We start from the raw sequence: 27,361 nt of genomic DNA, 5'->3' as shown, positions 1-27,361 counted from the left end.
AAAAAAAGTACTTTTACTACAAGTGCACCTGGAGAAAGAGCGACGCTGGGATGGCCAGTAAGTGTGCTGCAGCCATTCATTTTGGAGAAACTAGGTAAGGCATTCAATAACGCTTGTAGATATTTTTCTTGTTCAATGCTACTTGACGATTCTGTGGATGCAGGAACTAAATGAAAGCATAAAAATAAAACCTTGTTACATAGAAAATTCACTGATAATCAAAGTGACAAATGATGGAGTAACATGCGGAGAATTCCAGAACATTAGAAAGCACATATACATGGAAATTGGAATGGGTTGCTCTAGTCTTCCAAATGCAGATCCCTCTGGTGATCATTTCTCCTTGAAATTTTGGCCTCTTGAAAATTAGACCAAGCACATTTGTGCAATGTTCATGTTGGCAGGGCTGATATTTCCTCTGTATAAGGTACATATCCCAATGATGTCACTATTCACAGAATATCTATTTCTGCCCTTGATATAAATTACAACTTTTATGGAACTGTCAAAAGATACAAGCAGCAGCGATACTGATATTCACCTATGCTAATGCATTAAAGCAACTTAATTCTGACATTGCTATATTGATCAAAACATCTACTGGATTCATACTCATCAAAATATTTTTCCAGTCATTTTTTCTTGCTTCATTGCTCTTGGCTTTTTAGCATCCTGCACCATGGGCCAAATGATTCTGAGAGCAATGGAAGGCACCTTGATCCTTCATCCCCACCATTCCCCCTCATTTCTTTGGCAACCATTTATGCAGCTTGCCAGTAGTTGCTTTGCTACTACGGTAGATCATTTAAGACCTGTCAAACTTCCTTGAGATTAGCATTAGTTTATCAAAGATAAAGAAGTGGATCGCAACAACTCTAGCTGGGAAAAATACAGTGTATATTAAAGGGTGGTCCATCTTGGGGTTATTTCATACCCAATTTTGGCCAATTCAAACATGTTTTGTAGATGAAATAAGTAGTCATTAGCATAAAATGCGACAACATTTCAGCAGAATGAAAATAGCTGAAATTCAATTTTTAAATAATAGTGTCCAGGAAGCATATACAAATCTTTATCATTGATTGGGTATTAGCATTTGCAGTAATATTTTTCTCCAACACCTGAGGTGGAAATAAAAATTAAATTTGAAAAGAATATATACTTTTGTTTCAGTTGAATAATCTGGAATTCTACACAATGCTAACCAGAGACATATCAAAGATGCTGAAGTGGATAGAAGTTGCAACTGATTAGTGCTATCTGTACCCGTTTTTTTTAAGTTGTCTTTCAAAGATCAAAGGCATTGTTGTACAATATGGGAATGCATAAAAATCTTACCAGCTGAGTGTGGATTCTGAGATTTGAAGAGCCCCACAACTCCCTTTCCATGAAATCCACCAGAGCGCAGCAAAACAGCCTTTGTTTTGTGGTGTTTCCAACACACTACTGGCAGTCTATTGTGGCGATAACAGCGTGCAACTTTTTGTAAGCTGCTATCCAGTACAGATTGAGGCACGACCAGGAGTCCAGGATAACTGTTAAAATAAAAGAGTAATCTGCTATTTAGCCATTTTAGTGATGCAGGGCTTAATACCAGCTACTCAACAAAATTCCAAAGAACAGTAAAATTATATTTTAGTTATTTGTTCCATATGATCAAGAGCTCAGCATTGTTTATCTTCTTTGTGAGATTTTCCCTTCTTTTGCATTGAAAAACTTCTGGAAGTAGGCACATGATGTTAAATATACCAATGTGGACAAATCACGAACCTAGTATTTTGACTTAGAAGAACTAGGTGCCGGGAAAGAAAAGATAACTATCATACCATGAGCAAAGAGTAGTCCTTACATAGACCTTTGACCCCAGTGTTTACTACAGTGGGGTAAGTAAGATGTGAAATCGAGAAAGTGAGATTTATCAGAGGATATATAATGATAGGAAGGGGAACATAATTGTGATGGTAGTAATGAGGAACGAGGGAGCAGAGATTGCAGCTGGCCAATCAACTGCATCTATCTCAAACTCCTCACGCAAGAGGGCATTGATGTGCAGTCTGAGAATAGATAGAAATCTTGCCCGCTGAGTGTGGATTCTGGGATTGGAAGAGCCCGACAAATGTCTCCAGGTGGCACTCACCTGATTTTTTCACACCTGCCCCAAATGTTTTGAGAGTTAAAAGAGGTCCTTTTATCCTCAACACAGGATACAATATATTCCTTGTTACAGCATCATAGCTGGATAGGTTTCATTTGCATCACATCAAAACCTTTCACACTTTTTAAAATGTGAAAAGAAAGCATAAATCCACTAGATGGCAGTGTCAGGTCATTTGCTCAGGATTGCAGATCATCCCTAACCACAACATATAAAATGCTGAATGTTTAACTTGCTTTAAATGTCAGTGCTGTATTTCAATATTTGACATGTTGATATGAAAAGGCAGTGTGACACTACTGGCACTGTCTAGTGTTGAAGGGATTCAGGTTATCAGAAGCTTGTTCTGTCATTTACTTCGCAGTGGGGACTGTATAACATCAATTTGTACGCAAAAGAAATCTTTCATCATATTGTGGGCATCTTTGAATTTCTTCTGATTGAAAACTTTTGAATGAGATTTGATGGTGTAGGCTGAACATTTTTAGGCTTATTATTGGCGGCAGCTTCCCAATTTAAAAAGACTGAGGCCATTCAGCTTACAAAGTTGGATGTCACCAAAATGGGAAGGAGTTATTGCAGTATTTTGGGAATAGGAATGAATACAGGAGAGGGCTGGTTGCAGACCAACTACAAGGAGAAATGGAAGACACAGAGAAGACTGCAGATTTTGAGTCTGGAACAACACACAATCTGAAGGAGGAACTCAGCGGGTTGAAGAAAAATTGTCAATATTTCGGCAGGAGCCTTTAACAAGGGGTGCTGAAACATCGATAATTCTTTTTCTCACACTAATGCTGCTCGACCCTATGGTTCCTCTAGCTGATTTCTTGTTGAACAAAAAGTCCCAGTCCTGTTTTCAAGTTGAAATTTTCCTCAGATTCCACATACCTTTCGTTGGAACCATATGCACAGCTCAATGCACCAATTTCACTGCGATATTTTAAACAGCCATTGTCTTATATCCATCAGTTCTGAACTGTTGAGTTCAGTTGTATTAATATTTTGCTAATTAAAAGAGCTAGGCCAGAAAGAAAGCCTCTAGTGAACAAACAGTGAAAAAACATTATCAGAAAAGTTGAAACATATTCTGATTCAGAAATTTCAACTTTGTTGTTTAACCCAGAAAATATTTCATTTGTGCCAGTAAAGTTACAACTGCTCAGAAACATTTGCAAATTATAAAATATGCATTTCTAGCATCAATCTATTCCATGCTCTATAACCATAGATATATCAGCAGTATACAGTGCAGTTTCAAATCTTAAGCAAGTAACCTGTTTCAATGGATGCAAATCTGAGCATCATTATATTGTTGCAACTAATACACAAGACAGAAAAGTCTATTTTCAATCTCAAAGTGAAAGACAATGTTCACCATTTCTGGGGCATTTTCTAGCCCCTCAAGAAATATGACATTGTACAAACCAACAATTCCTGTCTTCAATTGAGGAAATGAATCCATCCTGTTGACTTTTATACTACAGCACTGGACTACGACACAACAGGCTGAGTTTTATTCCTTTGTTACTGTTGCTTGGAAAACCCATAATATTAAGATCCATCAAATTCCCAATCCCGGCAAATCACTGATGGGAGATCCTCTTCTAAAGGTGATGACTTTTGGACAGCCAATTCACTACATCACTCCCCATTACTTCACCCTAAATAAGCCTGCAATGTAGCACAGCCAAGGTGCAAATTGGATTTCTAGCCTTTCACTCTCTTCTGATATGAGCTTGGTCATCTTGAAAAAGGAACAATAGCTGTTTGGATGCACTGGAAAACAAATGAAGTTGCCATAACAGACTTTGGGTGAACAGATTGCAAATGCAATTCACAATGACAATATTTCAGGCTTTTACTGCAGGCCAACATTTCTAGTTCAGATTTGGCTAATTTGAGAAATTATAATCTCTTCTTATTGTTTAAAATGACTTTTTACATGTAATTTGCTGTAAATTATTTTGCTCAATTTCCTGATTTTGAAATGAAGAGCTGAAGAATGTAAACAAAACCCATTTATATACCTTTTGCATTAGTGAGCAAGTTGCAAACTGTAAAGAAAATGTGATTCTGTATTCACAGAACAGATGGAAAAAACTATAATTATTTCACACTCTTGGCAGATCAGTTGTTTTCCATTCTATTCTACACAACTTTAAAAAAAAAGAACAATTTGAGCTATGTCGTGCTTTTAGTCTAATTTATTTATGTCCAAATTATTTTAAGGAAAGGTTATGCTACTTTCCATTACATGCTTCCATAGTTTGTCCCCAGACAATGAATGTCATGTGCTTGATAAAAGTAATATCCAACTAAATAAAGTACATATGTGGAGGATAATTGAGAGCTGCAAAAGTGATGACCACATATAGTAATTATTTCAGCACAGGCTCGTTCTTATCAAACTCTAGCTGCAATTGCCAGATTTTTCAATACATCTTTTTCCACAGTATACATCACTGGACTAACATTGCCAAATAATATAAACAGCAAAACATAATTTGAAAACATCTCAATTAATAACCAATTACTTTGTTGCTTCAGTAACACATATACAAGATTTCTAATAGAGTTCTTATTGCCAATTAATACATTTGAGTATCATGACTTATTGGAAATGTGAATTTGTTACAAATCAGAATGAGTTAGTGAATAAAAAATAACAAAAAAGCAGAAGATAACCCAATTCAATGTTACAAATTAAAATCAGCTGTAATATTTACCCTTTTTTTGCAATCGATGTTATTTTATGTGCAATATTGCTAGAATTTTGCATGATTTGCACATACAAAATTTTGTCACTCAAACATTCATTAGACATGTATTTTTTAAATCAGAAAAGGTGTTTTGCATTGTGAGAATTTATTATTTGCAAAGAGGAACTTTAAATGGCTGGTGTCATTTTTGCCATGATGAAATAGGTAAATAAGAATCCTGATTTCTATTACATAATTTTCTGATAACCACATTTTAGTAGGTAATGTAATTTTAAAAAATGATAATTTTTGGACCCATACATTGCACAAGGAGTGAAAAGAAAATCAAATTGGTTTAACAGATTGCATGGCTTTCAAGTGTGACGACATTGCCAAATGCACAAGAGAGTTCTGCTGAACAACCTGAGATACTAGAAACATTGCTACTGAGCAATAGAGGAATAGAATTTCAACAAATATAACAGTTATTAACTAATTAACTAAGGAAAGATTATTTCTTCCAGTTTGTAAGACAATATTTATCAATTTAAATTACAATTGCAGAAGCAATAGCAAGGTTAGAAAAAGCTTCTGTTTGGGAAGAATGGAAGAAAAAAGGTAAAGGCATTAAATATGGTCAAACAGTGGTGGAGCACACTTGCAAACAATACTCTAAATTTGGCCTCACCAATGTCTTGTACGACTTCAACATAACTCCTGTACTCACTACATTGATTTATGAAGGCCAATATGTCAAAGGCTCTCTTTAAAACCCTATCTGCTTGTGACGTCATTTTCAAGAAATGAAAATATCCTTATTTGCAGATCCCTCTGTTCTACTGCGCTCTACAGTGCCCTACCATTAGTTTTACCCTGGTTTTCCCTCCCAAAGTACATCACCTCACACTTATCTGCATCAAATTCCATCTGCCATTTTGCAGCCCATATTTCCTGCAGGTCCAGATCCCATTGTAAACTTTCAAAGCATTCTTTGCTGTCCACTACCCCAACAATCTTAGTGTCTACTTTCCTTTATCAGCTGAGGCACAGATGGAATAATATGCTGGAATTATACAAAGCATTGTGTACTGTTCTGGTCACTATATTAAAACAGAAGTATGCTTGCACTGAAGAAGATGTATGGGAAGTTTGCCATGCTTTTACCAACACTGGCAATTTTAGTTATAAGGATTTTTACAAAAACTGTTGCATCCTTTGGAACAAAGGAGAGATTTAACTAAACTGTACTAATTTATAAGAACAGATGTAGTAAAGATTATTTATTTTCCTTATTTCAGAGTTCAAAGTCAGGGGGTGCATGGATTTAAAGTAGTTGAGAGAAGAATTAAAGGAGAGATGAGGTAAGATTCACCAGAAAATCTGAGGGACATGAAACAAACTGCAAATATCCACAAATGAAAAAAAAATGAGTGGATGTACTGAAGGGCTGTGAACTGCAAAACTATGTATCAAGTGCCACAATTTAGGAGAAGATTGTATAACTATTTCACTATTGGCTCAGATTCAATGAAGAATAACTTCCTTCAGTGTCTAAAATGTTCTGAGTATGTAATTCACAATATAGCTTCCAAATATTTTTTTAATTATTCCTGAATCCCTGCTCTATTCAGCAATAACTTTAATATATTGCTCAGTCTGAGTGAAAATTAAAATTGCCCGTTGAAGTTTGAATTTCTTTCACCCACTCTCACAATTTACTTAATTTAAAGTGGAACTGAATCCAGTCAGTTGGATAAAAATCAGCTGCCAAGATTTCCAACATATAGCACTAAATAGAACATAGAACACTCCAGCCCAGTACAGGCCCTTTGGCCCTCAATGTTGTGCCGATCTATATATTCCGACCAAAATCATCTCTATCTCATAATTCTCTATTTTCCATTCATTGATATGCCTGTCAAGGTGTCTCTTCAATGCCCCTAATGCTCCAGCCTCCACCACCACCCCTGGCAAGGCATTCCAGTACCCACAACTTTCTGTGTAAAAAAAATTACCCCTGATGCCACCCCTAAACTTTTCTCCCCTCACTTTGTACAGATGTCCTCCGGTGCTTGCTACTCCAACCCAGGAAAAAGGTGCAGGCTATCTATAGTTCAGACAAAAGTTAAAGAATTTCATGCATGTTACATTCTCAATGTAGTATTACATGGCAATTATTTTAGTTTGTAATTAAATGAAAATAAAAATGGCTACATATTTTTTCTCTTTTTCATTTTGATGCACTCTACACTTAATACCATCATCCCAAGCAAATTATCCCCAAACTGGGATCTCGGCCTCATGCCTCCCCCCTCTCCAACTTGATCCTTGACCTGCTGTCTAATGGGCTGCAGTTGATAAAGATGAGTAACAAGATTTTCACGATCACACTCAACACTTGACACTCTGTAAGAATGTGCACTTCAATGGCACTGATGTGGAAAGAGTAGATGGTTTCAAGTGTCAGGAATAAACATCCACAATGATATGACCTGGACTAATTGTGTTGGTCAAGAAAGCATACCAATGACTCAACTTTCTGAGAAGATTAAGGAAGTTCATCTCCTCTGCTGGTGCCTCCATTGAAAGCAGATGCTGGATGAATCACAGCACGGTATGAAAGCTGCTCTGCTCAAGATTGGAAGATGCTGCATAAGATGAATGTAGCTCAGAACAGTATGCAAACGGCTTAAGAAGGAAGCCAACGTAATGAAGATTCCATCACACCCCAGACACACACTCCCTCCTCCCTTCAGGGTAAAATTGCACACCAACAGGCTGAAAGGAAGTTTCTTCCCTGCAAGCATCAGACCCTGAACAAATCCCACAATAGAGCAATCATGCTTCCCTTGCTTAGAATTAATTGATATATTTATCTGTTGTACTCTATAGTCTATAATAGTGCTCTTGTTTTTCCACTTTACACAGCAATATAAATGTGATTGTTGCTAAAAGTATACTTTATATGATAAATTTAAACAGTAAAAACAAAATCACTAAATTAACATAACAATGTTGAAACATTGCAGGTGCCACCCATCAAAATGGAAGGGAGTCTCGGTCCACATCATGCAGGTTAAAAATTAGCATCAGAAATTAATCAGTGAGAAAAAAGTACATTTACTGGGAAACATTACTCCAAACCTTGAGGTTAACATGAAAAGCCCTGTTTATTCTATTAAGAACAAGATATACAATATTATTAACCACTTAAGGTTTACCTATAAAATGTCAAATTTCAAATCATTTCATGAACTTGTTGGTTGAGAGATAAATTTCCTAACATTCTTATTTTGAATGTGAGAGCATTTTTCTCATCTCAAATATAAATTGAAAACAAATATTTTGTCATTTATTAAATTGACAATTGTGGAATTTGAGCAAATGTGTTGCTTATCTTTGCCAAAATCACAGCAGCAACAATACTTAATTGTTTGACATGTCAATGTTATGGGCCTAGAGGACCCCAAAACCTAGCAGCAATAGAAATTCACCAAGACAATTATCTTTAAACATGAAAACAGGCTCAAACTCTAACATTACTATTAACTTAACCCCCTTATAATTCTAAGCACACATATATGTAACGTGTGTTAAGTTCAGGAAAATTCTTTGATTCAGTCTAATTTCACTTCTCACTCCTCCAAGTTCACCGGTATCAGGCAATTCTTATACTGTACACAAAATTTAACACTGATGAATTTCATCAGGCTTTGGTGCTTGAAAGGTAAATAATTACCACTCAGGTCGATTTTCAGAGAGAGATTTGTTGCTCGTTGGACATAAACTGATTTTTTCTGATCAGCCACTTCAGTGCCTTGCCAAAGAGACTTGCCCCAGATGATAACCTCTTTCTTTCAGGCCACCACAAAGTTCCTTTTCTGTTTCCCTTATCTCAGGTGAAACATTATACAGCCAGCTATCTCCTCTTGTATGGACCACAAGGGCTTTGACCAGGTTGAACTAAAAATTCACAACACGTCTTCAAAATGTTTTTTTTTCCACAAGCTTGCCAGCTTGTCATGTTCCAGTCCCAGACGCTGCTGCTGCTGAACTGTAGAAATAAATTTTCCCTCTCTCTGTCTGTCTGTCTGTCTGTCTGTCTGTCTGTCTGTCTCTCTCTCTCTGAGAAAAGCCACATGACCCTCTTAGAACAGCAAACCGGACCCAATCTTCCGAGTCCATTCATCCGTTGCTTTCCAAAACAGTAATCCATTACTCCATAGCATGTCCAATTAACACCTACTTGTTCAGTCTCGATAGGCATTCTTCAAAGTGTTTGGAAAGGCACTCGAAGCCTGGACTGTCTGGCTTGAGCAGAGTTCTGGCATTTTAAATGAGATCTGTGTTGTGAAGAGTTTGTTCGTGACTTACTTAAAAACCTGCCACAATTTATCTCCTTTAAAACATATCTATATAAAATATAGATATCATATGCATTAAATGGTAGGCTATTGAGATGTGCAGAGCAACAAAGGGATTTAGGAGTTATGGTAAACAGTACCCTCAAGGCTGATACTCAGGTAGATGGTGGGGTGAAGAAGGCATTTGGAATGTTGGCCTTCATAAATCGGAGTATTGAATTCAAGAGTAGGGAGGTTATGATGAAATTGTACAAGGCATTGGTGAGGCCAAATTTGGAGTACTGTGTACAGTTTTGGTCACCAAATTATAGGAAAGATATAAACAAAATAGAGAGAGTGCAGAGAAGGTTCACGAGAATGTTGACAGGATTTCAAGGTTTGAGTTACAGGGAAAGGTTGTGCAGATTGGAGCTTTTTTCTCTGGAGCGTAGAAGATTGAGGGGGGATTTGATAGAGGTGTTTAAGATTTTAAAAGGGACAGACAGAGTAAGTGTGGATAGGCTTTTCAATTAAGAGTGGGGGAGATTCAAACTAGAGGGCATAGTTTAAGATTGAAGGGGGAAAATTATAAGGGGAACATGAGGGGAAATTTCTTTACACAAAGGGTGGTAGGGATGTGGAATGAGCTTCCGGCAGATGTGGTTAAGGCGGGATCATTGGTTACATTTAAGGAAAGACTGGATAGTTACATGGAGAGGAGAGGACTGGAGGGGTATGGACCGGGTGCTGGTCAGTGGGACTAGGAGGGTGGGGATTTGTTACGGCATGGTCTAGTAAGGCCGAACTGGCCTGTTCTGTGCTGTAAGTGGTTGTAAATGGTTATAACATAATCTGTCACACCAGGAACTTAAAAGCAGCACAATAAAGAGAATTTAATTTTCCCTCAACTTTAATACAGTTGTTGCTTTCTGACCTCATTTTTTTTCTAGCCCAATTCTTACTTTGATTCCCAACTATCCTAAGACTTTGTATTCCAAAATATCCTGCTCTCTCAACTTGCCAATGTTCAAAATACTGGAGGAGGGATGTTTGTCACTCTACTCTTTGACCTGCTCTATAATCTGGTTTCCTCTGCTAAAGTAGATTTGGTTGCTTGCTTTTCAGCCTCTCTTCTCTGTGCTCAAGATCTCCCACCATTCTGACACACAAGCAATAGAAGCTAGAAACCAAAACACAGATGGCAGTGCTCTTTACTTCTTCCCAATAAAATAACTGAGAGGAACATATCTTAACATTATTTATTCTTTGATTGTTTCCATCTATTGCAATTTATTGCCCAATTGCCCATTATCTAATTTGTAAAGGTGATGCAAGTTCTCAAGCAATGCCAGACTTGAACAAACTCGACCTGTGTAATTATAAATTTGTAATCAAATACAGTAACTTCCTAGATTATGGATGACCTGACATTTGGAGATCTATCCAATTCTCCTTTAAATTTTAAAGCATTTTCAAGGCAGGAAAGTACAGAAATGCAAAAATGGAATCAGGGTAAGTAGTAATTTAGTTTTTAAAAAATCATGCTTTTTGCATCAGTTATTAATTTATCTAACTATAAATATGCTTTTATAAATTGCCTCTGTGCATATCTTAAAGTCAGATGAAGAGGTCTCAATTTTGTTACAACCAATAATTAAAGTACTCTGACTTCCATTTAAATGTCAAATATTTGAAACAACACTGATACAGGTACACAATCCTTTATCCGGACATCTAAAATCCGGAAAGCTCCAAAATCCGGCAAGTGGGGAGAGACCGGCAGCGCAAGTTGGGTGGGCGGGAGACGGGCAGCGCAAGTCGAGCAGGCAAGAGATCAGCAGAGCGAGTCAGGCGGGAGGGGAGACCGGCAGCGCGAGTTGGGCGGGCAGGAGGGGGGAAACCGGCAGCGCGAGTTGGGCGGGCGAGGGGGGACCGGCAGTGCGAATCGGGCAGGAAAGAGATAGGCAGAGTGAGTCGGGCGGGCAAGGGGGGACCGGCAGCGTGAGTCAGGCGGGCGGGAGACCGGCAGCACGTTGAGCAGGCGAGGGGGGGACTGGCAGCTTGAGTCAGGTGGGCGGGGGACACACACGACACCAGCAGCGCGAGTTGGGCGGGCGAGGGGGGGGGGGGGGAGACCCGGCAGCATAAGTCAGGTGGGCGAGGTGGGGGGGGGGAACTAGCAATGCGAGTTGGGAGGGCGGGCGGGGGAGCGACGACGGGGGAGCGGCAGCCCAAGTCGGGCAGGCGAGGGGGGGGAGAGATAATATAAATGGAAAGCAATAATATACCAACCTTCTACAGAGTAAATACATCCTATTGGCAGCAGTTATCCTGAAGTATTCTGTCTTTGAACGAGATGAGCCTGCACCAATAGTTCCAAGACCCAGGCGCTGGTAGTCCCGAAAACATGCTCGCTCTACTAATTGTTCCATTGTTGACTTTTCTGAAGCTTTCAAAGTGCTGCTTGTTGGAAGTTCACCATCATCTGAAGCTATGAAGTATAATACAAAGAATATTTATCACCAAATGACCGACACAATTTAGTTAATACATAATTTTCATTGTTTTATAAAGCAGCTGTTCAGACCTTGTGTTTTCTCTCAATGCTTTAATAAAATTGCCAAAAACAAAATCACCGAATAATGTTACGTGCATAAACATGAAGGAAACAAACTGTTCCAGGTACAAAAAAAGGAATACTGAACAAGCAGAAATTGATGAAATATTTAACATAAAATTCATCTGTACAATTTTTCTAAACCATGACAATTGATTTTATCAAATTGTTTCTTGCTCCCCCCTCAAAAAAAATGTGGATTGAAAATTAAACTGAAGACATAAGTATTTTTGTGGAATTCATCTCTTCATTTCTCAAACAATGCAAGAGGGTGATACCATAAATGCACTGAACTACTCATTTTTTTTCAAAAGTGGAAAAGTGGACCTGGGTCAGTGATCTGTCCTGATATGAACTGTCCCTATGTACATGTAGCAAGATTGAGCAACTTAACTAATTTCATAAAGAAATCTGCAGTGTATGAAGAAAAAGGGATGGCTACAAATCACTTTTACTTTCCTACAATTTATTTCAATGTGTGCAGTCAGAAAGTTAAACTTAATGGAAGTAAGGTTCTACTTGGATGATGGTGAAGAGCACATTTGTACTGAGGCTGCATTTACTACATCAAGAAGTTGGTTTAGGTTTGCAGAACAATGAAGGTTTCCAAAGCACAAGACCCAACATAGTGGAATAATAGCTTGTAATATTTGTGGTTGAATATTGAACTTAGTTGATTTGTTCTATGGTATTTTTCACTTTTCATAAACTGAAAATAATATAGTCTGATGCTTGGTACTTTAGAAAGCTTAAAACTGGCTTATTATCACATTATTCCCTAAAATCTATGCAGTTCCAGAATTTGACTATTCCAGGATGGATTGTCACTTATCAGTAAATAAATAGCATCACATTAAAACATACTTTAAAGATTGTATGCTGCCACGTACTGTGATTAGAAATACATTTTGTAGGAGTCCTAGGACATGAAACAAGAACGAGAACAATACATTTCCTTAACCAGGAATAGTTTATCGGCTTGCACTGTCTGAATTAGAAAGTGCATTGAAATTCAATATGAAGTCCGATATAGAGAATAAATAGAGAGGAATGAAAAATGGAATTGTGAAAGACAAAAGAAAAAGTTAAAAAAAATTCTACCTGTTATTGACAGATGTCAGTGCTGTACAATTGCTCAGCAAAAGGAGGTGTAAGGCCCTCCTTCTGTCCGATAGCCTACAAATCACCCTTAGGCAAGGTGTAGAATCTGTTTTAGCCTCCCAATCAGGGTCACATGAAGCCATGGATTGTAGATGGTGGATGATTTTTACGAGCAGATTCTACAAATTGGAATTTATGGTTGTAAAACAAAGAACGCTGGATAGTTGAATCTATGGATTAAAGGCCAGGGTTACCTGTCCAGTATGGACATTACAGCTGAAGAAGGCAACAGGAAACCACTTCAATATTTTTCCTTTGTATAATCATGAACTCAACATTGACTATGGTCTCAGCTCAAAGATGGAGCCTTCATTGAAGGAGAACAGGGGAAGCAACAACTACAATTGGGAGGGTCAGAGATCATGACAGATGGAGAGACATGATTGCCCACACTGAACAGCAAGGCTCCTGAATGATATTGAAATATTAAGAGATAAGGTAACACATTTTTACATTAATTACCAGTGTCATAAAAGTTGTCTGAAAGTGATAAGCAATTTACAGTGGAAAAGAAAAGCCCAAGAATTCCTTGGTGAGGTTTCAATTCACTATAATATTGTGGCTTAGAGAGCAAGTTCATAATTTCCACATTTTGCAGTTATTGAGGAGATGTCTCGAAGTTGTCAGGTTTACACTTGGTAATTTAATGCCATATCAACATTTCCTTTATTATAGCAAGCTATAGTTATTGTCTCTAAAACAAATATCATACCTTTAATGCAATTACAAGGCTTCCAGTAGTATTTTTTTCAATGATTGAGAAGCTAGCCAAATGGCAACCAAGATTAAGGCTGTTTAATGTTAAATATATTCAATGCAATACAGAAATGAAAGCTGAAAATGATTTGGTGCTTTGCTAAGGTTACATTAGACTTTAAAATAAACGCAGCAAACAGCTTTTTGACCAATCCTATTGGAACATGTACAACTGTAGCGATTACTATTAGTTTAAATGGTTAAATCAGGAACTGAAAGAGAAATACAAAAGGTAGGAAGGCTGCATTAAGAGCTAAAAGGAAAAAGTTAAACACTAATTTAAGAAAAGTTTTCAAAAGTCTTCAACAACAATTACAATAAAAAGAAATGAGACTTTTCTCTTGGAATAGTCAAAAGTTTCAGTGCCAAAAAGGGTTGAGTATAATTTATCAATATTCAATCATGTTATTAAAAAGTCACTTAGACTTTAAGTAAGTTGTATCTATCATACAAGCACAAGGGGACACATTGTGGGCCAATCCAACCACTGGACTTGCCATGTGTTCCAGCCTGCCCACACATTTTTTTTCCAAATGCAAAAGGCTTTGCCATACATCAGCTGAAGATGAAAAAGCTCCAAAGGATGAGTATGTAACAGAAAAATAAATGTAAACTTAAGAAAGTTAATAAACTTAACTGCAAACATTTATTCAACAAACAACTAAAACATGAAAATAAATTAAACAAGTAAATCTTTATCTGGAGGTTTTGGGATTGTACTCAAATGTAAAAGGATGCTCCTCCAATGTTAATCCCGGCAATGTTAATGAAAAAAGATACAGCCAATTCCTCATGAACATGGTCAGTTATTAGAACTTGGGGGGGGGGGGGGATGTGGGGGGAAAAAAATAGGTTTTTCTTTTTTCAGTTCTAATGAAGGCTCTTCATCCACAATAATCAATATTGTTTTTCCTTCTATAGATGTTGCTTGAACTGCTGAGTACTCCCCACATTTTCTGTTTTTATTTCTGACTCCCAGCTTCTAGAGATTTTCTTTTAGATTTTCTTTTCTGCCAAGTCTTGAAAATGCATGCAGGCCCTCCCTTCAGCTCCAAGGCCGGGTTTGAAGCAGATGATTGGGATTCCCGAAAGGATGACGGTTGAGAGCCAGCAGGTCCGTTTAGAGACATTGACTGTCAGCCAGTATAACTATAAGCCCAGTAATGGAATCCTAGATAATAGATTTTTAAATTTCCCGTTAATTGCATTTTGTGTGGAACTGTGGATAGATAATAGCAACAATGCTACTAAGCTCAAGTGTTACTTTTTTCAGAAAGTTTAGAGCCACTAACTTTTATGATGCCACCTGAAGTTCCAGGGGAGATAACTCTTGTTAGATTTTATGACGCTGATAACTTATTCCTATTCCTGCCATTGAACTCCACTCCGAGACACAAATTTTTCCTTTCTCCCCATCCCTCACATCCAATCCTATTATCATGTTAGTGGGTAGAATTGATAGAATAGAGAGAGCTGAAAGGTTAAGGTCATATCTGAGGTTTTTTTTCTGCCAGAAGAAATATTTTCTCAAATCAGAATAAACTGTGTTGTTCCACATTTGACAAGCCACACACTGCTTTTGGGCCATTGTGTCAAGCTAAATACAGTACTACAGGTTGGACCTGACCAAAGTTTTACATAACTGAAGGAATAAGTTATTCCATGTTCTAATCCAAATATCACACTAAATTCTTTTGACTTTTGTATCAGCCTTTTGGTCCTTATGAACGTGTGTTTTTCAATTCCTGTATTTTTCTGTTCTTCTCAAGTTTCCAACTCTTCACCAATTCAAATATCCTCTAATTTGTCTTTCTTAGTCCAAAATGAACGATCTTACATTTCCCTACATTTGCTCTTACCACGAATTAGACCCCTTGGAATTCAATGGTCCAATATAAACTAACCATTTTCCTTTCAAACTTTGTGTTGTCCTGCTAACTCACTAACACTCTCCACTGTTCTCAGGCTAATGCACAGTATCAGAGAATAATGAAACACTGGAAAGGCTAATCCTAACATCAAGTTGTTTAAGTGGACAAAATACAAGAAAGAATTTGATTAGAGAGATTCTGCTTGCTCTGGGGTAAGGAAGAGGTTGAGTAACATTATCAGAGCCAAGTTATTCATATAGATATTAGAGCATTACTGTGATGCAAACCTTGTATGCCAAGTTACCAATGTCCTACTTTGTCATTAATTAAAAAAAAATTATATTCTTAGCTATACAAACTTTTCTTGTAAAATCAATACGGTAATAGACAGAGGTAATGAGGGTCTGAGATCTGCACCCGCTTCAAAAAGACATCCATTATATGGGTTAAAAGTAGGGTTGTCTCAGAAAACACCCCTAATCCAGAACAAATGAATCCCTATCATTATGGATAACAAGATTCTGGACATCTGGTGCCAGAAGGGGATCAGGTGTATCTAGGACTGATAAGAGAAGGGGCAGCTCATCATTTGAGCAATTAAAAAACAAAATGGAATTATCAGACAAAACCTTCTTTGGCTACCCTCAATTAAGATCCTTTTTGAAGGACAAATTAGGTCTGTGATTAGAAATACATTTTGTAGGAGTCCTAGGACATGAAACAAGAACGAGAACAATACATTTCCTTAACCAGGAATAGTTTATCTGTGTAGTGACATGGAGGTTCTAATTCAAAGGGGGATATCATGTAAATTCATCTTAACCATATAACCACTTACAGCACAGAACAGGCCAGTTCGGCCCTACTAGTCCATGCTGTAACAAATCCCCACCCTCCTAGTCCCTCTGACCAGCACCCGGTCCATACCTCTCCAGTCCTCTCCTATCCATGTAACTATCCAGTCTTTCCTTAAATGTAACCAATGATCCCGCCTCGACCACGTCTGTTGGAAGCTCATTCACATCCCTACCACCCTTTGCGTAAAGAAATTTCCCCCTTCAATCTTAAACACCTTTATCAAGTTCCCTCTCAATCTTCTACGCTCCAGAGATAAAAGCCCCAGACTGCACAACCTTTCCCTGTAACTCAAACCTTGAAATCCTGTCAACATTCTTGTGAACCTTCTCTGCACTCTCTCTATTTTGTTTATATCTTTCCTATAATTTGGTGACCAAAACTGTACACAGTACTCCAAATTTGGCCTCACCAATGCCTTGTACAATTTCATCATAACCTCCCTACTCTTGAATTCAATACTCCGATTTATGAAGGCCAACATTCCAAATGCCTTCTTCACTGCACCATCTACCTGAGTATCAGCCTTGAGGGTACTATTTACAACTCCTAAATCCCTTTGTTGCTCTGCACATCTCAATAGCCTACCATTTAATGCATATGACCTATTTAGATTTGCCTTTCCAAAATGTAACACCTCACACTTATCTGTATTAAATTCCATCAGCCATTTCTCAGCCCACACCACCAGCCTTCCTAAATCACCTTTTAATCAACGGTAATCTTCCTCACTGTCCACAACACCACCAATCTTTGTATCATCCGCAAACTTGCTTATCCAATTCTCCACCCCTGCTTCCAGATCGTTAATATATATGTAACAAACAATAGTGGACCGAGGACTGATCCCTGAGGAACTCCACTAGTCACCAGCCTCCAATTGGACAAACAATTTTCTACCACTACTCTCTGACACCTCCCATCCAACCATTGCTGAATCCATTTCACTACCTCCTCATTTATAACTAATGCCTCCACCTTTTTTCCTAACCTCCTGTGGGGAACTTTGTCAAAAGCTTTACTAAAGTCTAAATAGACAACATCCACAGCTTTCCCTTCATCAACCTTTTTTGTAACCCCCTCGAAAAACTTTTATTGATAGTTCTGGTTCTGTTAAGTATACTATGATGTCATCTACAAATAGACTGATTTTATATTCCTTCTCTTTTATTTTTATCCCTTTTATTTTATTTTCTGTTCTTATCAGTTCTGCCAAGGGTTCTGTAGCTAAAGCGAACAGTGAGGGAGATAGTGGACATCCCTGCCTAGTTGACCTGCTTAATTTAAATTGGTTCGATATATATCCATTTACTGTCACCTTTGCTTTTGGACCCTTATATAATGCTTTAATCCAATTAATATATTTCTCTGGTAGGTTGAACCTCTGTAATACTTTGAATAAATAATTCTATTCTACCCTGTCAAAGGCTTTCTCTGCGTCTAAAGCAACAGCCACTGTTGGCATCTTATTTCCTTGTACTGCATGGATTAAGTTAATGAACATACAGATATTGTCCATTGTTCGTCTTTTCTTAATAAATCCAATTTGATCTAGTTTTACTATTTTTGGTATACAGTCGGCCATTCTGTTTGCTAATAGTTTTGCTATTATCTTATAATCTGAGTTAAGTAGAGATATTGGTCTATACGATGCTGGTGTGAGTGGATCTTTCCCCGTCTTTTGTATTACTGTAATTATTGCTGTTTTACATGAATCTGGCATGTTTTGTGTTTCTTAATCTGGTTCATTACTTCCAGGAGAGGAGGAATTAGTAGCTCTTTAAATAACCATATATCCATGTACAGCACAGAACAGGCCAGTTTGGCCCTACTAGTCCATGCCGGAACAAATCCCCACCCTCCTAGTCCCACTGACCAGCACCTAGTCCAGACCCCTTCAATCCTCTCCCCTCCATGTAATTATCCAGTCTTTCCTTAAATGTAAATAATGTCCTTGCTTCAACCACCTCTGCTGGAAGCTTATTCCACATCCCAACCACTCTGCGTGTAAAAATTTCCCCTCATGTTCACCTTATAATTTTCCCCCTGCAATCTCAAACTATGGCCTCTGGTTTGAATATCCCCCACTCTTAATTGAAAATGCCTATCCACGTTGACTCTCTCTGTCCCTTTTAAAATCCCCCCTCAATCTTCTACGCTCCAGAGAAAAAAGTCCCAGGCTGCTCAACCTTTCTCTGTAACTCAAACCCTGACATCCTGTCAACATTCTCGTGAATCTTCTCTGCACTCTCTCTATTTTGTTTATATCCTTCCAATAATTCGATGACCAAAACTGCACACAGTATTCCAAACTTGGCCTCACCAATGCTTTGTACAATTTCATCACAACATCCCAACTCTTTAATTCAATACTCCGATTTATGAAGGCCAACATTCCAAATGCCTTCTTCACCACTCTATCTACTGAGTATCGACTTTGAGGGTACTATTTACCATAACTCCTAAATCCCTTTGTTGCTCTGCACTCCTCAATTGTCTACCATTCAATGTATACGACCTATTTAGATTTGCCTTTCCAAAATGCAACAATTCACACTTATCCATATTAAATTCCATCAGATTTCTCAGCCCACTCCTTTAGCTTTCCTATATCTCTTTTTAAGCTACGGTAATCTTCCTCACTGTCCACAATACCACCAATCTTTGTATCATTTGCAAACTTACTTATCCAATTCACAACCCCTTCTTCCAGATCGTTAATACATATAACAAACAATAGTGGATCTAGGACTGATCGCTGAGGAACTCCACTAGTCACCAGCCTCCAAATTGACAAACAATTTTCTATCAGTACACTTTGACACCTCCCATCTAACCAGTGCTGAATCCATTTCACTACCTCCTTATTTATTCCTAATGGCTCCACCTTTTTCCTAACCTCCTGTGGGAAACTTTGTGAAAAGCTTTACTAAAGTCTAAATAGACAACATCCACAGCCTTCATCAATTTTTTTGTAACCCCCTTGAAATACTCTATAAGGTTTGTCAAGCATGATCTACCCCTGACAAAACCATGCTGATTACTCCCTAGCAATCCCTGTACCTCCAAATATTTGTAAATACCATCCCTCAGAACACTTTCCATCAACTTGCCCACCACAGACGTCAGACTCACGGGCCTATAATTCCCAGGTTTACATTTAGACCCTTTCTTAAACAGCGGAACCACATGCGCCACCCTCCAATCCTTTCGCACTACCCCCGTGGCCAGTGACATCCTAAATATCTCTGTTAATGGCCCCACTATCTGTCCACTAGCCTCCCTGAGTGTCCTTGGGAATATTTTGTCCGGTCCCGGAGATTTATCCACCTTTATCTTTTTCAACACAGCCATCATTACCTCCTCGGTTATCCTTATATGCTTCATTACCTCCCCACTATTTTTCTTTACCTCAACTGGTTCAATATTTTTTTCCCTAGTGAATACCGAGGCAAAGAAATCATTCAAAATTTCCCCCATTTCCTCTGACCTCACTCAGCCTACCCTCACTATCTACAAGGGCTCCAATTTTATCCCTCACTAATCTTTTACTTTTAATGTAATTATAGAAACCCTTTGGATTTATTTTTACTCTGTCTGCCAAAGCCTCTTCGTGCCTTTTTTTGGCCTTTCTAATTTCTTTCTTAAGATTCCTTCTATACTCCTTGTAGTCCTCCTTCAAATTGTCAGCTCCCTGTTCTTTATACCTCTTGTACACCTCCCTTTTTCTCCTAACCAAATTTCCAATATTCCTCGAAAACCAAGCCTCCCTATGACTTCCAGCCTTTCCTTTGCTCCTCACTGGGACATAACTACTCTGTACCCTCAAAATTTCTTTTTTGAATATCCTCCATTTTTCATTTACACCCTCACCTGAAAATATCCTGTCCCACTCAATACTCCCCAAATCCCTTCTTATTCCTTCGAAATTTGCTCTTCTCCAATCCAGAACCTCAACTTTAGGCCCCTCCTTGCTCTTCCCTAAAACTACCTTAAAACTAACAGAATTATGATCACTAGATCCAATTGGATCTCCAACATTAATGTCTGATACCTGACCTAGCTCGTTCCCTAACAGGAGATCCAGTATTACACTGTCCTGAGTTGGTTCTCATACTAATTGATTCAGAAAACAATCTTGAACACATTTAACGAACTCTAGCCCATCCAGCCCTCTAACTGTATGGGTATCCCAATCAATGTGAGGGAAGTTAAAATCTCCCATGATCACTACCTTATGATTCTTGGCTATATATCTCCTGTTCCAAAGCGAGAGCCCGAAATTGGGTCTCCATAAAGCAAGGCAAAGATGGGTCAGATCGAGGAACAACAAATCCTGAACAATGCTGGACCGACTTCTGTCAGGACAGCATGACAGCAGTTATTAATGTCTGATAATAACTGCTGACAATACAATTTTTGACAGGTGGTGCAATACAATTTTTTTTAACCAGCTAAACCTTACGCCGCAAAAATTGTGTTAAGGTTAAACTAGAAATCACTGAATGCAGCATAGAGACAGGAACGTTTGTGTATTCAACGTGGCTATGCGCCAAGGTGAGACACTTTTGGGTAGAATTAGGGACATACAGAAAAAAATTTCAGGGGTGGAGTAGCTGCAGGATCCAGCACTGTTCCTGCTGGTGGATATTATGGACGCGAGTCCAAGATTGTCCAAACACCAAATTCAATTCATGAAGGTCGCCTTGGTGGAGGCCAGGAAAATGCATCATGCATACCTGGAAATCTGACTCTCAGCTAAGCAGAAGATGGAACATGGAGATGCAGAGTTGTGTTTTTTGGAGAAAATTACTTATAATTTAAGAGGGAGCCATGACACATTCATTGAGGTGTGGCAGCCATTGTTATTCTTAGTAATTGATTTTTATGCCTTTACTGAGGTTGAAGTGGGAGGAAGGGTGAAAGATGGGACGAAGAGGGGAAAAGAAAAAGAGAAGATTCAGCAAACAATGACCTGTAAATAGGGAGGATTGTTCCCCTACAATACCTGGCTAATATGAGTCTGTAAAACTTTAAATAAAATTAAAAAAAGGCATCCATTATATCAGTGTCAAAGAAGAGCGAGGTGACCCATCACAAAGGCTATCAACTGGTGGACTTACATCTACTGTGATGAAGTGCTTAGAGAGGTTGGCTATACAGCAAATCAATTATTGATTCAGCTTCAATATCAAGTTTATTATCATCCAATTGTACAAATACAATCCAACAAAACAGCGCACCTCTGGCCCATAGTGGTCACACACAAACAAACAGTACATCCTACACACAAACCACATATATACCTAGCAATCCAAAATAAATATATACAAAAATAATATATGGGTTTCCAGAATTGTTTAATCGTCTCATCGCCTGTGGGAAGAAGTTATTTCCCAGCTTGGCAGCCCTGGTTTATATGCTCCTGTACCTCTTCTTTGAATATAGTGTCTCAAAGATACTGTGGGCTTGATAGCAAGAGTCCTCGATGACTCTCTGAGCCCTCTCTAAGCACTGTTCCCGTAGATATCGTTGATAGAGGGAAGGGAGAACCCAGTGATCTTCTCAGTAGTTTTAATCACCCTCCATTCTGACCTCTGATCTAATGCCTGCAGTTACCAAACCACATGATGATGCAGCCAACCAAGACACTCTTTATTGTGCTCCCGTAGAACGTTGTTAGGATGGTGACCAGTAGCCTTGCCCTCCTCAACCTCCTTAGGACGTATTGGTGCGGTGCCGCCGAGCCTTCCTGAATGAGGTGGAGTTGTCGGTCCAGGATAGGTCGTCCTTGAAATGAATGCCTAGGAACTTTGTACTCCCCAATCTCTCTATGATTGTGCCATTGCTATGTCATGGGGAGTGGTCCTTCTGAACTCCACAATCATCCCCTTTGTTCCGTCCACATTGAGACTCATGTTATTGCTCATGCATCAATGTACAAGTCTTTCAACCTCCTCTCTGTAAGACAACTCATCATTGCTGCCCAATGAAGCCAAGTATCGTTTGTCATCTGCAAATTTGATAATTCTGTTGGAGCTGAACTTGGCAATAAAGTAGTGAGTTAGCAGCCTGAATAGTAGTGGGCGGAGCACACGGCCCTGAGGTGTACCAGTGCTCAAAGTGATGGGGCTGTAGGTTTTGCTGCCAACCCAGACAGACTATAGTCTTTCAATCAAGAAATTATTAAATTCGCTTTTCATCAGAACAATGGATACTCTCTACTCTGTGTTAGGTCAACTGAACCATGAGAACACTTATGTTAAGTTGCTGTTTATTGACTAACGCTCGGAGTTCAACACTTCATTTCAACAAAACGTAATTAAACTAAGGGATCTGGGATTCTGTCTATCCCTTTGTAACTGGAACCTCATCAGCAGTTCCCAATCAGTGCAGAATGGTTACATCGCTTCCATCTCACTGACCATCACTGTCGGCACCTCAACACTCAGTGCTTCACCCCCTGATTTATTTGGTATACACTCAAAGATGAGTGGCCAAGTTTGACTCCATGGAATGACATCACTGTTGTTGGCTGAATAACAGGGATTGATGAGTCAGAATATAGGATGAAGATTGAGCATCTGTTCATGTGGTGCCAGAACAACAATCTTGCTCTCAACTCCTCAAGACAAAGGAGCTTATTGTGGACCTTAGAAGGGGAGGCTGCGGGACCACATATTTTTATCCGCATTGATACGACTTGGGTGGAGAAAGTTAATTCCTTAAGCTCCTGGGAGTCCATGTATTGGAGGACCTTGCCTGGAGTCAGCAGATCGAATTAACCAGAAGAAGGCACACCGACACTGTTACTTTCTTAGTCTGAGGAAAGTGGCATGTCATCAAATACTCGATCAAGCTTCTATAGGTCCACTGGGGAAATGATAATGCCTAGTTGCATCATAACCTGGATTGGGAATTTGAGTGCCCGGGAACACAAAAAGCTGCAGAAAATCCATCATTGGACTCCAGCCTCCCATCCACTGAAGACATCTCTGAGAGGCTCTGCCTCACAAAGGCAGCCAACATCACTCTGCTCACAATCTCTTCTCACTGTTTTAGGAAGATGGTATAAAACCTGTTGAAGAGCAGTTTTTATCCAATGACTAACACAGTCTTGATCATCCCCAAACTAACCTAATAGTTACATCTCCAGGAACATAAAAAGACTTGTCTGATCTATTGAAACGCCACTTTTTTCTTGCATTAAACTGTAATTTGAAAATGGCGGTGCTGCTGGAGCTGTTCTAATGGCAGCTCTGCAGTTGATGTGGACCCACAGAAACCGGGGAGCAGAGATATAGCATTCCTGAGGGGTCCAACCGCTCAGTCCAATAGCAGTCAGTTCTGCACAGGCTTTGAATGGCCCGTTAAAGGAGCCAAGGGTAGTTTTATTAAAATTCTGCAACAGCAGGATCTGTGTCCAAGATGATGGCTCCTATGATTGGAAGCAGCAACAAGGGGTTGCAGACTCCAGGGAAGAAGAGGACTGACGCAGGGCACCAGAAACTACACCCCCCCCCCCTCCGAGAAGGAGAAGCAGAGGCCAGTGAAGGGTTCTGCGGCTAATGGACCCACACAGGATGTTAGTGACTTGAGGTGAGGGACCCACACAAGCTGTGGGCTGCTGGAGACTTGCACCAGGCTGTGGACTACTGGAGATTGGCTTGAAACTGGCTAAAAGGATATCATAGAGGGTACCGAGAGTGATGAAGGGTTCCTAATCATATCGGAGGCTTGGATTTGGAACTTGGGTTGCTGATGGTTTGTACTGTGTGGCTGCGGAGGCGGCAGGAATGCTGGAGGCAAATCCACAGATATTCGTTGACTCTGAGGGGAACTCGTATTTGCTTCTCTTTCTCTGACTGTAAGAGGTGCTTCAGGCAATTTCTGCCGATGGCAAATCTGTCTGTCTTATAGCAGACAAAAGGCAATTTAGTGCAATGACATTGTTTTTATAACATGACAATAAAATGAATCTTGAAATACGAATATTTACTTATCTATCTTTATATTTATTATCTTTCTGTATTGGGTTAATTTAAAGATAACGATGAGTGAGTTTATTGTCATACATACAAGTAAAATGTATGCGTGCATCAAAATTCTTACTTACTGCAGCCGAAAAGATACTTAGTAAAAAAAAAACGACTGCATACAATTTTAGATAGTATCGTAGCGGGTCGCTAGTTATAGCTCGAGGTATGGCGTGGTTACAACTCGAGATTATAACAAGAAAGAAGACTCTCACACGAAGGGAGTCTAGTCGACAATAAGTTTATTGAGATGCAGTTCTGCCTTTTATAGGCAGCTGGCTGTGTCACCACCAGGTTATGGGTTGAACGGAGCTGGCTGCCAATTGGCTGTCTTGGATCCGCAGGCCCAGATTGGACCCCCTGTGATCTGCTGATGGCGATTGGTTGATTTGGCTGCTATTACTGCGGCCTATGGGAGCGGGTCTCCCATCCCGCATGCTGCTTGGTTGGTTGGTGCGTTTGGCGGCCATTTCCTGTGTCGGCTCGCAGAGTGGGCCACGGGTTGCTATAGTATAACAATATATACTATTGCTGTTGGTGTATCTTGCATAATTATTTGGCAGCAACAATTTTTTTAGTGCATATATACATTGTACTTATGATAATGTTTATTGTCATATTGTTACATCATATCTACCTTAAAACAGTCAAGCAATTTAAAAATCATCCAAGATTGCAATGTAAATGTCACAGAATCCAATTTTGTTATATTTATTTTAAGTTGTCCACATCTTAGAAAATTGGAGGTTGTTCCTGCGTTCAGGTGCAAAACCTATAAATTATTCCTCAAATTACCATTTTGATTTATTTACAGCTTTGATTAAACCTCATTTTTACCTGAAACATCATCTTCCTCATTCCAGCCTGATCGATTACCTCTTTCATCTATTGCCAAAACAACTGGTTTCTTTTTCACTGTAGATTGACGGCCAATGGTCATTTTTCCAGCCTTCTTTGCACTTTTTACAATATTCTTGGAAAGTGTGCTAGAAGTAAGTCACAAAATGTCAATAAATATATTTTAAATTACAGAATTTTCCCAGTCTTGGAGCAAAGTGGTTTTCTCTTTCAAGTTTTAGAGGTCTGGATTAATTTTTTTTAAACTAAGAAATGGTTAATTTTGGAAAACTTTGATAATCTAGTTTTGGATATTATATATTAAAAAATTTTAGACCTATAGCTCGGTAACAAAATGCCTTCTGGCCCACGAGCACATGCTGCCCAATTACATGCAATTAACCTACAACCTCCATATGTTTCAAAGGGGGGAGGAAACTGGAGCACCCAGAGGAAACCCATGCAGACACCAGGAGAACGTACATATTCCTTACGGACAGTGCTGGACTCAAATCCAGGTCACTGGTAATATAACAGCATTGCTCTAACCGCTTCACTAACCTTACTGCCTGAACTGCAATAAAAACGCAACACACAATTTCTACATTAATGTGGACAAGGCAATAAAAAATAAGCAATATTTGTCCTGAGTGCTGCACACCTCAAACAATTCTAATGTTTTTTTTGCTGCAGAGGCATGGTGCCACATCTATCCTATTAAAATAGAAGCCTGAGAGACAGGCTTTTCTTTGATAAGAAGCATTTTTTAGTGTGATATGGCAGGGATTTGGGAATATGAAAGTATAACAGTTAAATCACTGGACAAGTAATCCATAAGTATGTTAATAGCACACAAACTGAACAATGTAACAATGTAGTTCTTAAAAATCTGGAATTTTAAAAACTCAATAATGGTAATCAGGAAAGTACTAAATAATGTGGAAAAAAAAACTCATCTGCGATTCATTTATTTCCTTCACCAATTGACGTAAATTGCCCTTACCCTGCTCTGAAATAGTGATACCAGACTTGTCTCAATATGATTAACTCGCCTTCCCTGAGAAAAAGCCAAACAAGAGCACAGGCTGTTAGAAGCTAATGTTTTAGATCACCCATTTATATATTTGCCTCGTGGTACATCTGGTTTACAAAGTCCACATTAATCATAAAATTCAGAAAAGAATGACTGAAGTACAAAATAGGAAAATTTTCAGACAGCTATCAAAATTGTCATTGTTCTAGATAAGTTCAGAAAGACAAAGAAAAGCAGGCTGTTTTCTTCTTTTATGAATTAGTGAATCAGATCAGTCAGAAATTATCAGAATCCTTCTAGTTTTCAGCAGACCCTCAGGATTACAAAACTCTGAACAAAAGATCCACCTTGTATACTAATGTTAGATATGTATCAGATGCAATAATCAAGTCTTTCAAGCTAATTTGCATCTTTTTCTTTTGTAGCCCCTTTTTAATTTTTTTTCTGAGACTTCCAAGATTCTGTAAAGTTGTTTTTCTCCTTGACATTCAAAAATTAATGCAAAGGAATCAGCCAAGTTTTCCCTTCTCTGGCCTGGTACTCTTATTCATGTCACTGAAGGCATTCATCTAAAATGTTGGAGACTGATCTGCATCCTGAAATCTGGGAGCGCTCACACATCCCATCACAATTATCTGTGAATGATCATTCAAAATTAGAAAAAAGGCAGCTCTGCCAGAGCCGCTGATGCAGACCTGTGGGGAGCGAGGAGCAGAGATTCAGTGCTCCTGCCGGGTCCAACCACCCAGTCAACTGCTGCCAGCTCTGCACAGGCTTTAAATGGCCCATTAAAGGAGCCAACGGTAGTTTTATTTAAAATCCCATGATGGCAGCGCCTCTTATTGGCAGCAACCACAAGGGGTTTCTGACTCCAGGGAAGCATTGGACTGGCGCAGGCACCAGAAAATGGAGAGACCATTCCCTGTCTGAAAGGAGAAGCAGAGAGACAACCCATGGGGATGGTGACCATAGCGGTGGACCAGCGAGGGGGCTCT

The 27,361-nt window shown here is 39.0% G+C and overlaps 1 protein-coding gene across 9 annotated transcripts in view; it reads right to left on the bottom strand.

The window, feature by feature from the left end:
• Positions 1-27,361, bottom strand: part of sbf2 (SET binding factor 2) — a 446,331-nt gene that overhangs the window by 67,904 nt on the left and 351,066 nt on the right. For all 9 annotated transcript variants that reach the window (XR_011345382.1, XR_011345383.1, XR_011345385.1 and 6 more), the window contains 4 exons: positions 25,334-25,482; positions 11,493-11,691; positions 1,339-1,535; positions 29-166 (listed from right to left, as the gene is read on the bottom strand). Coding sequence is in view for 5 of the 9 variants with exons in the window: in XM_069900054.1 (XP_069756155.1) it covers positions 29-166; positions 1,339-1,535; positions 11,493-11,691; positions 25,334-25,482 (683 nt within the window). In the remaining 4 variants the exon portion in view is untranslated. The remainder of the gene's footprint in view (positions 1-28; positions 167-1,338; positions 1,536-11,492; positions 11,692-25,333; positions 25,483-27,361) is intronic.

Source organism: Narcine bancroftii, chromosome 1, assembly GCF_036971445.1.
Source record: "Narcine bancroftii isolate sNarBan1 chromosome 1, sNarBan1.hap1, whole genome shotgun sequence".
NCBI lineage: Eukaryota > Metazoa > Chordata > Chondrichthyes > Torpediniformes > Narcinidae > Narcine > Narcine bancroftii.
The sequence above is the reverse complement of the archived record's forward strand: the minus strand, read 5'-3'. Positions and strand labels throughout refer to the sequence as shown.